The sequence below is a fragment of the Musca autumnalis genome, unplaced genomic scaffold (genome assembly GCF_047663935.1).
Source record: "Musca autumnalis isolate F117 unplaced genomic scaffold, ASM4766393v1 scaffold_2, whole genome shotgun sequence".
NCBI lineage: Eukaryota > Metazoa > Arthropoda > Insecta > Diptera > Muscidae > Musca > Musca autumnalis.
This window is the reverse complement of record NW_027411755.1, coordinates 82,467,301-82,483,941: the sequence shown is the minus strand read 5'-3', so window position 1 is coordinate 82,483,941 and position 16,641 is coordinate 82,467,301. Positions and strand designations below refer to the sequence as shown.

General features: G+C 32.9%; 2 protein-coding genes across 2 annotated transcripts in view; one reads left to right on the top strand and one right to left on the bottom strand.

Annotated features, from left to right (window-relative positions):
- The window catches only part of Sema1a (semaphorin 1a), a 776,225-nt gene that overhangs the window by 307,876 nt on the left and 451,708 nt on the right, over positions 1–16,641 (bottom strand). The window lies entirely within an intron of this gene.
- LOC141394167 (arylphorin subunit C223-like) lies at positions 5,900–8,488 on the top strand. Its single transcript, XM_073968112.1, has 2 exons — positions 5,900–6,201; positions 6,269–8,488. Exons 1-2 carry the CDS (start codon positions 5,992–5,994, stop codon positions 8,402–8,404), a joined length of 2,346 nt encoding a protein of 781 aa, XP_073824213.1. The 5' UTR covers positions 5,900–5,991; the 3' UTR covers positions 8,405–8,488.

The following is a 16,641-nucleotide window of genomic DNA, read 5'->3' as shown; positions in this document are numbered from 1 at the left end:
TTTCGTCCAACGCCACTTGGACTCATCAATTCTCTTAGTTCTTTGCATTGAAGCAAAGAACTCTTCCCCAATTTTATGACGACTCGAGCTCAAGAATAAATGTGATCGACGAATTCAACAGAAACATTCAAAAACTCTCGTAGCCGCATATGCAAACCAAATTAACTACTCCCACTGTTATGCGTCTCCACAATGCAGAGAATTATCATAACAATGTTGATCACTGTGAACACAAATTTTGGGGCAGAGATAATTCGTATTGCGTGCCCCAGACTTTCACCTCTATTTTATTGCACAGTGTAGTTTGTCGAAAAATAACAACAAACAAATTGTCCAGCGTGCTGTGTGTCTATTTTAGATTCACTTTTTGTTGTGATGTGTGTTTACTTTATTATTTTTAAAGTAAGACCCAGCTTAATCACAGATTTGTTGTTAAAATTTGAAAACAACAAATCTATGATTAAGCTGGGTCTTACTTTAAAAATAAAAAAGGAAAAAATAATTTTGAAATTAAAAAACTCTTTCGGAGTAATGTCCGCTTTATTATTATAATGATTCTACGCTCCCGTGTTCGAACGGTAGAAATAAAAAATTTACAAAAGTACCAAAATGTAAATTTTTAACCAATTTTAGTATTTTAATTTTCAAAAGCTGACTTAATTTCCTTCTTATACCCTACACCACAATGTGGAAAGGGTATTACACCGTAACGCCGCGAAATATTCCTCGTATACCTCCCTTGTGGTATACCTAAATTCATATCTCGACGACATAAAGCGATTTAGTGATGTGTGTCCGTCCGTCCATTCAAAATTGTTATCAAACTACATGCCCCAATTATGAACCGATTGTCACGAAATTTTCTACGGAGGTAAACTTCAGACCAGAACAGACACCTATTGTTATTGGTGATGATCGGTGCCCGGACATAACTCCCACGGACATAACTCCCAAAATTCGTTGGGAGTTTTGTCCGTGAAGCCAAGCGGACATAACACCCAAAAAAACAATTTTTTTCTTAATTTATAAATTATTTCTTTGCTTAATTTTGAAATTTATAGTCATACATTTTTTTTTTAAATTGTAGAGTAGAGGATAGAATGTAAGTGGAATTATACATTTGAGAAGGCCTAAGTGCCAACAATTACCGAAGTATCCACAAAATCCTCCTGATTTCATAAAATTATTTAAAAACTAAATTATGCCCGAAATTATGTAAGTAGCAGTTAGGAGAAGTTTTAAATTGTAGAAATATTTGTTAAGAAAATCGCGCTATTTTTTCCAAAATATTTTCGTTTTTTAGAAAGTGTTTGAAGATTTGTACAAACACTTTTTATTTTCTTAAATTGTGAACATATTTTTGTAAAAAATCGCTCGATTTTTTTTCAAAAATATTTTCGACCTTTTATCTCCTTAAATTGTGAAAATATTTTTGAATACTTTTACAAAAACGTTTTATTTTCTTAAATTGTGAAATATTTTTGTAAAAAATTGCAAATATTTTTACAAAAACTTTTTATCTTCTTAAAATGTGATAATATTTTTGTAAAAATTCGATAGATATTTTTTAATATTTTTGCCTGTGGCACTTTTCATTTTTCAGAAAGTATTTGAAAATTTTTACAAAAACTTTTTATCTTCGTATTTGAAAATTTTTACAAAAGCTTTTAATTTCCCTAAATTGTGAAAATGTTTTTGTACAAAATAGAGCGATTTTTTTCAAAAATATTTTCGACTACGGCGCTTTTAGTTTTTCAGAATGTATTTGAATATTTTTATAAAAACTTTTTATCTTCTTAAATTGTGATAATATTTTTGTAAAAATTCGTCCGATTTTTTTAAATATTTTTGCCTGCGGCGCTTTTCCTTTTTCAGAAAGAATTTGAATATTTTTACAAAAACTTTTTATCTTCTTAAATTGTGAAAATATTTTTGTAAAAAATCGCGCGATTTTTTCAAAAATATTTTCGCCTGCGTCGCTTATCTTTTTTCAGAAAGCATTTGCGAATTTTAACAAAAACTTTTTATTTTCCTGTAGGCAGCATTTTTAACTTAAAGTTAATTTTTTTCTTATACATTTAAAATAAAAATTGTATATAAAAAAATTACTTAAATTTTAAAAACGGACCAAAGACATAAATACAACGAGATAAGACATTTTTTTTGCTATCATTTTTCAGTGAATGGCTTTTGAATTTAACATAATGTAATGTTACGATATGGTAACATAACTTTTTTTTTCTTATATACGTTTTGTACGTATTTAACCGAATTTAACGAACCAATTGACATGGAATTATTCTTCAATAGATCCTTGAATTTATAAACTTCGTTTCTGATATCATTACATGAAAAGTTCCTCCTTGGTTGCGATTTTGAATTGAATGCAACGTGCATTGTTTCTGTTAAGGGTAATGTTTCTATACATTGTTTCATAAACATTTTTTTGTTGCATGCATTATGTCTAGTCTTTATGTATTTCTTATCTTGTTGTATTTATGTCTTTGGAACGGACATAACTCCCATTGGGACTTATGTCCGCTACGGGGGGGGTCGAACATAGTTCCCAAAAAATTTGGGAGTTATGTCCGTTGGGAGTTATGTCACGGCACCGTGATGATCGTGAAATATTTAGGAAATGGACCAAACACAAAATTTGTACACGATTTTGTAGCGGCTCTTTAGGTCGCAATGACAGTCCGATCGGCGTTAAATTTTAAGTAATGTTTAGGTATAGGTTTGTAAATTAACATGATGATCAGATAATATTTTGTGGGTTAAATGGACCAACACATTTGTGTGAAAATTGGTAAAATTTGATATGTAGCAAAAACGGCCCATCTGTCCATTATTAAATAATGAAAAAATACATAACGTGTCGTAATCATACAAATGTTTCCACAACATCTCCGAAGGAACAAGAGAGACTTCACAATCATATAAATAAATTCCACGGAAAACTAGTGCCCAGGGGAAGTGGGCCGAGCATGTGATACTCTACACCTCTCTTTTACTTGTTTGTAGTTATAAATGTCTGTATTGTTTGGTGTCTTCTGAAAAGCTTACAGCCCAAAGCCCCATATAACGGTACCATCCGATTTCAGCTTTTATCTACATTGTCGGCCCTAATTGTCGGTAATTTGGTATTTAGGGTTCCCAGTAGCCAGAAACCTCCTGCACAAAAAATTTTGGACCATAGGTCCAGGTTTTGTGAAGTTTTTATTTACATTTTCGGCCCGAATTGGCTGCAATTTGGTATTTAATCGGGAAACTTTCCCACCAAGAGATAGGTCCAGGGTTTGGTATAGTAACCATATAACGGTAACGTCAGATTTCAAGTTCTTTGAAGTTTTTATCTACATTTTCAGCCTAAATTGGCAGTAATTTGGTGATGGGGTTCTCAGTGGTCAGAAAACGTCTCCGCCTGATATTGTTGACAGGAAAATAAACTAATTATTCCATTTAAGGTCAGAATATTTCATGTTGGGGGGTATAATAAAGTTCGGTCCGGCCGAACTTAAAATTTTTACTTGTTTTTCACTTTGTATAGAAACACATATATCAAAGAAGTAGATACAAAAACAAAAATATCTAAATCTTGAAGGAAAAAACAAAAACAAACCATTAAAACATAAGCTCTGTTCCAGAACTAACAAGTTTTTAAAATTTGTACCACTTTTACACATTTTGCATTCCCGTACACAAAATGTATATGAATATCGTTTACGACTTTTACAACGTTTACGACTTTTACCACTTTACAAAGTACGGGGACAGGCCAATAAAACAAAACAACACAACAATACAGCATATTCTCTACCACAGTGCAGTGGAACCAAAGGTATTTTCGTCTTCCATGGACTCCAACAAATCCGAGTTGGTATACCAGGACTCCAGCACGGTGCAATGTAATCTATTGTGCAAACGAATGATCATACCCCAACCTGTTACACTCTGTGTTGGGCAAAATTGATTTTTGCATCATGTTTGAAACCAGCCTCTGAATACAAGATGAGCATAACAAAAATCGCATGGCTTCAAGATGCATATAAAGAAATAACTTTCCAAATATATCTTAATTGAATAACAACGAATCATTAGAAGAAATTTTTAAATTGAAAAAAAGTTAAAAAAAATAGATTTTTCAAATTACATATGAAAATGGTAAAGTTTTAAAAAGTAATTTGACAAAAATAAAGGTTGAGAAATATGTACTATTTTGTAGAGTTGGGCAATCTCGTACAATTGAACGATCCGGATCACTATCTCGTTCAATGGTAATTTCTTTGGCAAAAATGCGTATACTTAATTTTACACGTTAGTTTTTATGATGTTACTCATTCGTCTTTGATCGAGGACAGTGATCCGGATCGTTCAATTGAACGAGATTGCCCAACTCTACTATTTTGTAGCAAAGCTTCATACAATCTCGGAAAAAAACGCAAATACATACATATATGTACATATGTATTTAATACATTTTTTTATTTCTTTTTGTCAAATTAGTTCTTCTTTCCGCTAACGGAAATGAATACATACATTTACTAAAATTTGTTTTTTACTGTTTTTTGTTGAAATGTGAACAGTTTGGAATAATTTTGAAATATGATTTTATTTACGGTTATAGTTTTGTGGATGAGACATTTATATGCAAAAATACTTCGTCTATGTAATTTTTTATTTATTGACTTTTATTGGAAAGTTGGTTGTTGTCAGGTTAATAAATGTTCGCGATATGAAAGAAAAACAGCAATTTTATTTCTAGTTATTTGTCTAACAGGAAAAGTTTTTCGATATATAGGTCACATGGAATTTAATAAATTGATTAATATTTGACTTTTATAAAAAAATACAATTATTCTTTGAATGTTGAATTATGGAAAAGTTTTGGAAACAATTGTATTATATGCTACACATTCAAACCAATTACAGAGGACACCGACGGACTTATATATAATATATAGATTAATAAAAACCCTTATCATGTTATTGAATTCACCACAGTTTATATAGATATTCGAATCAACATATTTAAATTATAAAAAAATAAAGATGTTGGTGGTATTCGGCAATGTCCTTACTAACCCTTTTTTAACAAGCGTATGTTGCGAGAAATAAGTAATTATTTTTTGGCGATAAAAAAAGTAATAAACTTGTAGTTACGATGAGCTACTTATTTTAGAGGCCAAAAATAACTACTTATTACTCGTGAATGCCTCTGTTAAAATGATGGTTTAGTAACGATTTTTGTAGTTAGTTTTTTCCTGGTAACAAACAATTTTATTAGTTTATGAATATTAATACACTTCAAAACATGGTTGAACTATGAAGTTATTTTATTATGTAACAATCATTTAATTCGATTTTTTGGGGAATGACTCTCATTGATTATGATACATAGCTTCAAAATTTTTCTAAATCTAACTTTGTAGATTCTAAATAGCAAGAATAAATACATATGAATTACTACGTGTCCATGAATACCGTCAACAATTCTTACTAAGTTTATCCATAAGTTTGTAACCAATATGTATGACTATTGCAATTCAAGATCAATTGAAGTGTTTTAAAATATTCTCACAAAGCTTAAAACAATATAGTTAACTACTATGTATATTATAGTAGATCATAGAATAATATAGAATATGACAGATTAGTGTATTAATAGAATGCATATTCTATATGCAACATACGACCTCGCAACCCTGAACCTCACAACCGTGAACTTCGAAATTGATAAGAAAGTGCATTATTTATTATGATGTGTAGTATGCATGCATATCAACATGGACCATTACGGACCGAAACAAAAATATTCCTAATTTTTTTGATAAGAAATGTTTTTATTCAGCCAAATTTTTTGTATAAAAAGCCTCAACATTTTGTTAAAAACAGTAGTCTCAGGTATTGGTATTGATCGTTGTATCAACTCTAAACCGTGGACAGTTTTTGATCTCCAAAGTTGACGAATTGTGCTGCAGAAGAACAACAATGAAAGTTGCCATCGTTTTACTGGCCATTGCTGGCCTGGTGGCAGTTAATGCCTACATACCAAAGCACGAAACCAAATATGCCGATAAGGACTTTTTGGCCAAGCAAAAGTTCCTCTTCGAAATTGTCTATCGTGTAGAGGATCCTTTGATGTTCGAGGAATACATTAAATTGGGCAAATCCTTCACCTACAACAAGGATGACTATATGGTAAGAACAAATTATTTCAACTAAAGAACATAACAAATAACAAATCTTTGTTTTATTTTTTTTCCAGCTCCCAGCCACTTATAGCGGTTTTATGGAGAAATACTATAATGCCTACAAATATGGTGTCACTTTGCCCAAGGGTGAATTCTACGGTGCCATGATGGAACCTCATTTCGAACAATTCTATGGATTGTTTGATTTCTTCTACTATGCCAAGAATTGGGAAATTTTCATGCGCAACGTTTGCTGGGCCCGTATGTATGCCAACGAGGGTATGTTCGTCCATGCCTTGACCATGGCTGTTATCCACCGTGATGACTTCGAGGGATTGATGTTGCCTGCCATCTATGAAATCTTCCCACAATACTTCTTCAACAGCAAATTCGTCTATGAAGCTGAGAAATTCGATTTCGATGTTTGGAGCAAATACATCATGTACGAGAAGGAATACAAAGACTTCATGTACAAGGACTACTCCAAATACTTCAAGGAATTCAGCAATTACTACTACTTCTACACCAAGGACTTCAAAATGTGGCAATGGTGGAAACTCATGGGTATGGGTGAACACTGGTATTCCGAAGATCATTTTATGATGCGCGACAACATGTACATGTTCAACAAGGACTCCAAATACTTGGACATGATCAAGGATGTTAAGATGTTCTACTTGCCCGTTGATTATACCCGTGATGTTTACTTCTTTAACAAGGAATCTGAAATATCCTACTTCACTGAAGATGTTGAATGGAATGCCTTCTGGTACTACTTCAACATGGACTATGCTCCTTATCTCGATGGTGAATCTTTCGGTTTGAAAAAGGATCGTCGTGGTGAATACTACTTCTATGTTATTCGTCAAATGCTCGCTCGTTACTACATGGAACGTTTGTCCCATGGTTTTGGTGAAATTCCTGAATTCTCCTTCTTCACTGAAATTGAATACGGTTACGACCCTCAATTGATCAACTACAATGGTGTTGGTTTCTCTTACCGCAAGAACTATTACGAATATGAGACCTATGGTAACTTCGACTACATGTATGGCATTATCAACTTCTTCACTCGTGTTGAGGAAATAATCACCCAAGGATACTTCAAGACCTATGATGGCAAGATTATTGATTTGCGCAAACCTGAATCTATTGAATACCTCGGTGACATCATGCAAGGCAATGTTGATAACTACGACAAATATTTCGCCACCTTCTGGTACATGTATGCCCATATGTACTTTGCCCATACCGACGATACTGAATTCATTGTCCATCCCCATATTATGCTGAACTACGAAACCATGATGCGTGATCCTATGTTCTACATGATCTACAAGAAGATTACCGATGTATTCTATGAATTCTACGAATACATTGAACCCTACACCTACAAGGATTTGTACTTCCCCGGTGTTGTTATCGAGGATGTTAAGATCAGCGATATGGTTACCTACTTCGATTTGTTCGACTTCGATGTTACCAACTTGTTGAACGATAAGATGACCTTCGTTGATGGTCAATTTGTGTGGGACAAGATGTTAATGGGTCGTCAAATGCGTCTCAACCACAAAGACTTCGAATTCGAATACACCATTAAGTCGGACAAGGATCAAAAGGTGGTTGTACGCGCATTCTTGGGTCCTAAATACGACGAACACGGCCGTATCATGTCATTGAAGGATAACCGCGAAAACTTTGTTGAGATGGATGAATTCTACTATGAATTGAAGGCTGGTGTCAACACCTTCAAGCGCAGTTCTAAGGACTTCTACTGGACCACTGATGATCGCACCACCTACACTGAATTGTACAAATTCGTCATGATGGCCTATGAAGGTAAATACGAATTCCCATTGGACTACTCTGAACCTCACTGTGGCTTCCCTGACCGTTTGATCTTGCCTCGTGGTTGGGAGAAGGGTATGCCCATGCAATTCTTCTTCTTTGTCTATCCATTCACTGCTTCGTACGAACCATACTCTTTCAACTACAACTATTCTTGCGGCATTGGCTCTGGTGTTCGTCACATCGATGAAATGCCATTCGGTTATCCCTTCGATCGTGAAATCGATGAATTCGAATTCTTTGTGCCCAACATGTTCTTCAAGGATGTCAAGATCTACCACAAGGATACTTTCGAAAAGTACTATGGCTTCAAGTATGACAAATTCGGTCATTTCGATTATAGCTACTATTATAACTATTAAGTTATGTTATGGAGTGGTTAAAAATGTAAGATAAGAAAATGCAATTTACGTCAAAGAACGAATAAAAATACAAAAAAAAAAAAATAATATTAAAAATCGTTTCTGTTGTTTTGGGATATTATGAATATACTTAGTAGCATACAAAAGTCGATTTCTGTAAATTTAGAATAAAGTGAACTGTTCTCTGTAGTTTCGCGTAAAACGACTTATCTCCAAATTTGTTTCCAGATAATTTCAACAACTACAGATAAAACTACAAATGTTAAAAGTCAAAATTAAATATTTGTCGACTAATTTTCAGATTTACCTTCAAAAGCACAATTTATTTCGATATGAATGCAAAGATACGTTTTCTCAAGAATTAAATAATTAAAACAAGTAAAAAGGCGCTTTGTTCGGTTTATACTTTAGTTTTCATTCTGCTACGAAAGTACTAATGCATCTAATATTAGATGGAGAAGTTTGTGACCACTGGAAATACCAAACATAATTTTAGCTCATTCGGCTTTGTGTATGTATGTTTCATTTTATTTTTTGCCTTTTTCTATCCAAAAAAAGCCACATTGAATAAGTAATGATAAAGATATATTGGGATATGTTATGTCAAAAATGTTCTTTATGAAATTGGGGGTTGACACTTCATAGAGATCCAAAACATAAACAAAACTCATTACATTTCGAAGGCATCACTTCCCTGTGGGAAATGTCAATAGTGAATCTATACTGACTTACTACTGACATTGTCAACAGTAATACTGACAAACTATAGACAACTCACGTAATTTCCTATAGACATTTTGTATGAACGTGTCATTCGAAAGTCAGTACTGACATTGCACTATAGGTAATTTTACCTGTTTTTGAGACAAAAATTAATAACAGCGGAATGAAAGGATTTTTTAACTTTTTAAATTATTTATGTGTAAAAGTGAGATAAAACAAAGATTTTTACAGATAAATTTGGATATAAGGAACAACGGTTATAAGCAACTACGTATATAACGAACAAAGCTATTTTTTCCAATGCCATTTTCATTAGTTTTCTTATACACAACAAACTGATGAAAACGATCACGGTAGTAAGTAACACAAATTTTGTCCTCGCGAGTACATTTTCCAACGAATTGTTACTACAGTTTTGTATATTTTTTGAATATACGTTAATAAAGACGAGTTTAGTACTCCTTTAAACCGTATCAATGATTAATATGTAATAGAGAGACAAAATAAAGCTTATTACTGCCGCACCGTTTATAGAAAACCACGGATATACCGCACAATTTGTCGCCATTACTTATTTTACTTGCAATGAAAATGTAAACAACAATATTTTCCTCAAACCAAACTTACACAATTCTAAGACTTTTCATCGATTAAAAGATGGTCTTACACTTTTGTTGAAATAGTATATTTTATTAAAGAAAAAACATATAATATTGAAAATGCTAAAAAAGTACAAATTGCGTATTACATTATTTTTATCTTTATTAATGGCTAAGCCAAAGATTTCTCAGAAGTACAAAATTAGTAAATAAAGCCAATGTTTTCAAGGCTGACTAAACATTTTATCATTTAAATAGCAAAACAACGATTTCATTTTTTATTTTTTTGGTCTTAAGAATTGGTGTGATTTATCTGCTTAAAATATTTCTTTTTCTGCTGCACTTAACGTTTTATCAGGCGATTGATATAACATCTAGGAATTGAAAAGAATAAACATGTATAAATAAGCGTAAATAAACAAAATGTCCTTAAATTTGCTTACATATTACAGCTGATAAACATTGGAAAAATCTCGAAATCGATTTTTTAAAAAAAAAAAAAAAAAAACCTTCAACTTTCTAACTCATTATTATGCCGTGTCCAAATATCAGATGTAAGTTGCGTTCATCATTTCCAGCGAGACAGGACAATATCGTCGTTGTTGTCGAAGTTTCACCACAAATGTTGTCAGCCGCATCAGAATTTGTATTTTGATATAGAATTGTATATTTTTTCACTTGTCTGTTATTTTCCTTTCCTAATTTTCTTTTCTCATACTTGTTGTTATTAAAATTATAAAATTTTATTGAGTTTTCACAAAAACACTTTTTTTAAAGAACCGCCAAAATTATTTTACGCCACACAATTAAGAAAATGAAGAAAAAATAAGAAGATGCTTTCTTCTTATTATGGTAAAAGTATCAATTGTTGACATCCTGTTGACAAAGTATTGACTTTGTCACCATAATAGTAGAAAAGGTGGTGACATGTCGACACATGTCCCCATGCTTCCTACAGGGTTAGCACAGAAGACGGCGCACAGTGTTGCCGCTTCCATACAAATGTGGACAAAAATAGAAGGAGTTGATCTAGGTTGATGAATTTTTGAACAAGTACTTATAAATTGACCGAGTTATAGCAAAATCGGGGAAAGATATATATGGGGGCTATATCCAAATCTGAACCGATATGGACGTTGAAATTTTTCATTCCTGTGCCCTCATAAGTACTTGTGCAAACATTCAACAACCTAGGTCAACGGTAAAACTGAACAGGGGGGAACCTCCCATGTTAAATTTGAAGGATATTTATCAAAAATTGAACGAATTATAGCAAAATCGGGAAAGATATATATGGGGGATATATTCAAATCTGAACCGATTTTTGTGAAAATCGGTGTAGCTATTCAGGGGCCTAAGAAAATAACACATATTAAATTTCAAGGCTATTCGATCAAAATTGAACATGTTGTAGGAAAATAGGGAAAAGATATTTATGGGGGCGATGTATCTCAGAAGGTTGCAGGGATGGCCAGAATGTTTTTACACATTTCGGTTCGGAAGAGATGTCCAACTACGGAAATCAAGAGCCAAGGTGGCAATAGGTGGCAATCAAAAGATATACTCTACGAAATATTAAGAATTTATTCTTTTTTTTATCAAATTTAAATTTTTAGTTCTTGATGACGGTACTTTTCCCATGTGCAGTTGATGTCAACTTTTTGTACTAAAACTTTTAATGTTATCAACAAACTTTTCAGAAAATGTTATTTTAAATGTCGTCTAATTTTGATATGATTATCGCTTTAGATTATCTGGGAAATATTTTTCATATTTAAAGAGCTATAACTTCATTATGGATGCACATATCGACAAAATTCTTTCAGATTCGTTGTATCGGATGTGTTTACTATAAGAAAAAAAAAAACATAAACATATGTAAAAGTTAACATCACATTTTTTGATTTTTGTCCACGCGGCAACACTGTGCGGCGTCACTTCATTCATATGTGAAAGACATGCTGAATTACATTGTGAATCGTTCGTTCGTTGATCGTTCTTTGTGAATCTTTCAGTAGGCGCTCAGTGAGCTATTGAACTATATCGACTGATCTTGCTCATACGCTCTGTTCAATGAATCGTCCAATTGAACTAGTTCGTTCATTAACTATACAACTCTAATGGAGATATACCCTCATAATGAAAACAACCCATTAAGCCCAAATGTTTGAACTTTTATAAGGGAAGTAGCAGAAGAAGTGGAGCAATATAGTGCATCCTCGCATTTTATGTCAATTTGGAAAAACTATTACGATGTGTTGTTGGGTTTTTGCAGCTTTGCGATAATTATGAAAATCATACAGTCGTAATATAAGACATGACATGTCCATTTGTAAAATTTTTGAATATTTTGGTGGGAGGAACCCGTTGTACTCAACTAGATTTAAGTGTGAGAGGAATATTATGATATGCAATGGTTGGACCGATGTCAATCACTCCTTTCGATAGATATCGTGTCCATCAGGCACGTTATATGGTCATCTTGGAATTTTTGGAGCTTTTGGACCATTATGTAATGTAGGGAAGCATGAATTTGTCCACGAAAATCAAAATATTGTTCTAAACAGGACCACAAGGAATACAATAAATAAAAGTTTAAACTGTTTAAACTTAAAGTAACTTAAACTGAACTAGTTGCGCAGACCAAAAAAATCATTTTTCAGGATTTTTCTGCAAAGAAACTGGTAACATTTTTAAGTAGATGTTTCTTTCATCTGAAGGAGCACATCTTAAACAACTTTTGGAATTTTTTTTGTTGAAAGATATTGCATAGTTTTGTGGTAAACGGCTCTTTGTCAAACTTTTTTTTGGAAAAGTTTTTGCGGTGCCAATGATAACTTGAAAACGAGTGGGCTGATCTTCATATATTTTGTGGACGTTTTAAGAAACAGAATTTAAAAAAAATTTCAAAAAGGTTTCGGACCTTTAAAATTAACGAAAAAATTTACCATTTTTAGTCCAAAAATCGGACAAAAAATTAAAAAAAATCTGTCTCGTTTAAAGCCAAGATTTTTTATACCCTAAACCACTATATTGGGAGGGTATTATAAGTTGATTTTGGCCAAAAAGTTTGTAACGCAACGAAATAATGGTCGTAGACCCATACTTATATATACCAAAATTAATGTCTCGACGAGCTGAGTCGATCTGGCTATGTGTGTCCGTCCGTCTGTGCGTCTGTCCATCTAAACCTTGTAATCACCTTACAGGTCGCAATTTTGATCGGATCGTTAACAAATTTTGGGTGTTGATGAGGGGCCCGATGGGGAAGAAACTTATTGATTTTGGTGATGGTCGGATAATATTCAGGGGTCGGAATGGGCAAAAACTTATTTGGAGCAAAAACCAAAATCTTATTTCAAAGCGAACATCTTCGTTTGTATAAGGGGTATATCAAAGGAATGACCTGTTAATGAAAGTAGAAAATATCGCCTTTACAAGGATGTGATGTAAGTTGTCGTAGGTGGTCAAGCAACGAATATATCGCAATAGTCGCTAATAGAACCCAACATTTCATTTTTGCGATTTTAGTTATAATGACGAATATCACAGCTTTGGTTGGGGACCTTCCAAAAGCAAAGCTTGACTATGAAAGTAGAAAATCACATCTTTACAATGAACGAATATATCGCAATAGTCGCTAATAGAACCCAACATTTCATGTTTGCGATTTTAATTAAAATGACGAATATCACAGATTTGGTTGGGGTCCTTCCAAAAAGGAAAGCTTGACTAAGAAAAACATGGCAATGAAAGTGGAAAATATCGCCTTTACAACGATGTGATGTAAGTTGTCGTAGGTGGTCAGGCAACGAATATACCTATCACAACGAATATATATATCACAGCTTTGGTTGGGGACCTTCTAAAAGCAAAGCTTGACTTAAAGTAGAAAATCACATCTTTACAATGATGCAAAGTAGGCTGACGTTGGTGGCCAAGTAACGAAGATATCGCAATAGTCGGCAATACATCCCATTTTTAATTTTTTTTAAATCTCGCTATAGGCCGCAATTTTGATAGGATCGTAACGTGTTGAAATAGGTTGTCGTATGTTGTCAAACAACAGAAATATCGCAATAGTCGGTAATGCACCCTTTTTCCATTTTTGTGCAATCACACTACAGCTCGGAATTTGATCGCATCCTTACGAAATTTTGAGGGTTGATGGGGGATTCATAGAGAAAGAAGCATATTCATGTTTATGATGATCGGAAACTATTCAGGAGTCGGAATGGACAAAAAAACTTATGTGGAGAACATTCAACGTTTTATTCATATGCGAATAACTCTGCTTCTAGTAGGCGTATTCCATTCCAATATGTTTGGATCCAAACAAATATTTGTTTGGGACTGATTGCAAACAAATATATGTTTGGATCCAAACATAATTTGTTTGAGTCCAAACAAATATATGTTTGCAACATTTTGTAACATATCTCAATTTTATATGCTTGGGTACCAACATATTTTTTATGTTAGAGCATATTTATTATGGGTGGAGAAGATTTTTGTTAAAGAGAGTAACAACAGGGCTCTCGCTGCTGCGAAATGCTGGTTGATAATAAAGAGCTGTGTACATGGTGTAATAGGAGACGCAAACGTTTTGTGATGTGTATGCGTATGCGTAAAACACGTGTGTTTCGTGCTTTGTTGTTGTTAACCAACGTAGCAAGCGAAGAGAAAAAAAAACAATGGTATTAATTATGTTGGTATTTTTTCATCAGTGTTCTAGAGAACATCGTTGAGTAAAGACGGTAAAGTTAGTGAATAAATCAGTGTTTTGTCTTTTCTTAAGAAATTGTGCTTTTTAGTAAATTAAATGACCAATTCAGTTTATAGTTGAATCAAAAAGGTGAATGGAAATGTTTTATTGGACAAGGAAGAAATCGCATTTTATATTGGTAAATTCATCAATACATTTTTCATATACATATATACATACATACATATCAAGCTTTTTGTAGAAAATTAACTTATGTTGAAACTGAGGTATGGGGTATAGTAACTCGCGATCAGTTTTACTATACCATAACTTTTGACCGCATTTCGGTAAAATAAACTGTTTTAGCCCGATTCACCGAGGGGTTTCTTAAAATAATAATTTGAGCGGAAGCTGTGGTCGTACCAAGGTAAAAAAATCGGAAAAAAATCGTTGAAATAAACGAGTTTCATTATGTTATTTTCCAATTAGTGGTTTTACAACACAATGTAGAGCTTAATGCTCAAAGGAGAAGTTAAAGAGCACACTTCAGAGTTGAAGTTTCTAATGTATGATTTTTTAATATATCCACTGTATCTGCCTCAAACGGATGCTGACATTTTGAAACCTAAAAAACGGGATTTTTTGAATTTTTGCTTTAATCGGGACGCGCAGCTGGATTTCCCTAAAAGCTTATTATTTGATTGTAGTACTCGCGATTTCGCATTTTTGAATGTATAACATGAGAGTGTAGCCCTCACAGGATCACAGTAATCTGCGCCCAAACACGAAATTTTTGTGCGTAAATTTTTCTCAAAAACCTATTTTTTTGGTTTAAAATTTACAAACGTCTTTCGATTTCCGTGGAAACCCGCGTAAATTTAGTTTTTTCACGTTCTGAATCTAACAAGCTACGACGCGTAAGAATCCACCCACTAGATCGGCGGATATGATACCCCTCAAATTTCGAAAATTTGCAAAAAATTATTTTGAAAATATCGCATATTAAAACGCGTTTTGGATGTGTCAGTTCTACTTAAATAAATAGATCGATACGCGTGTTTAAACTGCGCGAAAACAGATATATAAAAACTCTCGTAAATCCAGAGATATAATAGATTTTTTCTAAAAATTGAGCGCGATGCTACATCCACGGTTCTTGATGGATCGCATTGAAACGGCATAGAGTGATGTATTTTTTAATGGTGATTATTGAAATCGGATGCGCATAAAATGTAAATGAACTTCGCGGAAATTATGACCATTTTACTGTATTTTGCACCCTAATATGCAGCAGATGCTACATCGTGGACGCCAAATAGAATTTGACAAACTGTACATCAAAAAAGAGGGATTGATTCGCTGTGTTTGAAAATCGGATGCGCATCATGTCATTTTCATAATTACGCGGTTTATATGCGTCTCAAATGTTGTAATATTCAATATAACATTATTTTAACTTTATGCCACAATTGGAATTCCTTGTGATTTAATATAAGGTTCTAATAATATTATCCAATAGGAAAACTATAAGTGAAAAATTTGTTACAACGGAATATCATCGTTATTGCGTGAAATTTTGACGAAAATGCCGAAGAACTCAAACATTTTTTCTCAAACTTTTCCTATAAAACCATAAAAAAATAAAATTAGAATAATATAATTTTAATTTTTTCGTAATATTTTCTTCATAATTTTGCAAATAAAATGAATACTATAGCTGCAACCTTCACAGCTTAGGTCTCATTTTATTCCTCAAAATGTCTGGATGCTGTTATAATTCTTTTATATATTTTTCGTAAGTATGAGCGCCATTGTTTCAAAAATATGTTTGTAAATACGTGAAATTATTTAACAAATTTGATTATTCGCGAATCCATTGAGACTTTGCGATTATTTTTTGCATCATCGCAAAGGGTACGAATTCAGTTAACGATAATAGGATATAACAGCTAACTATTTTAAGCCGCGATTTTTTTAGAATTTTTTCTAATTATCATAATTAAAACGGTCATATCTTTTGCGCGCAACGATCAAAATTAGTAACGAAAACAGATTTGAAATGCTGATTTTTTTCTTAATCTATGTACCAAAAATCATTGATGTAGTGTCAAAATTTTTTTTTGATTTTTTTGAAATGGAAAAGACAATTTTACACATTTTTCCTGATATGTATGTTTGAAATATGGATGTACCTACTTATTAAATTATAT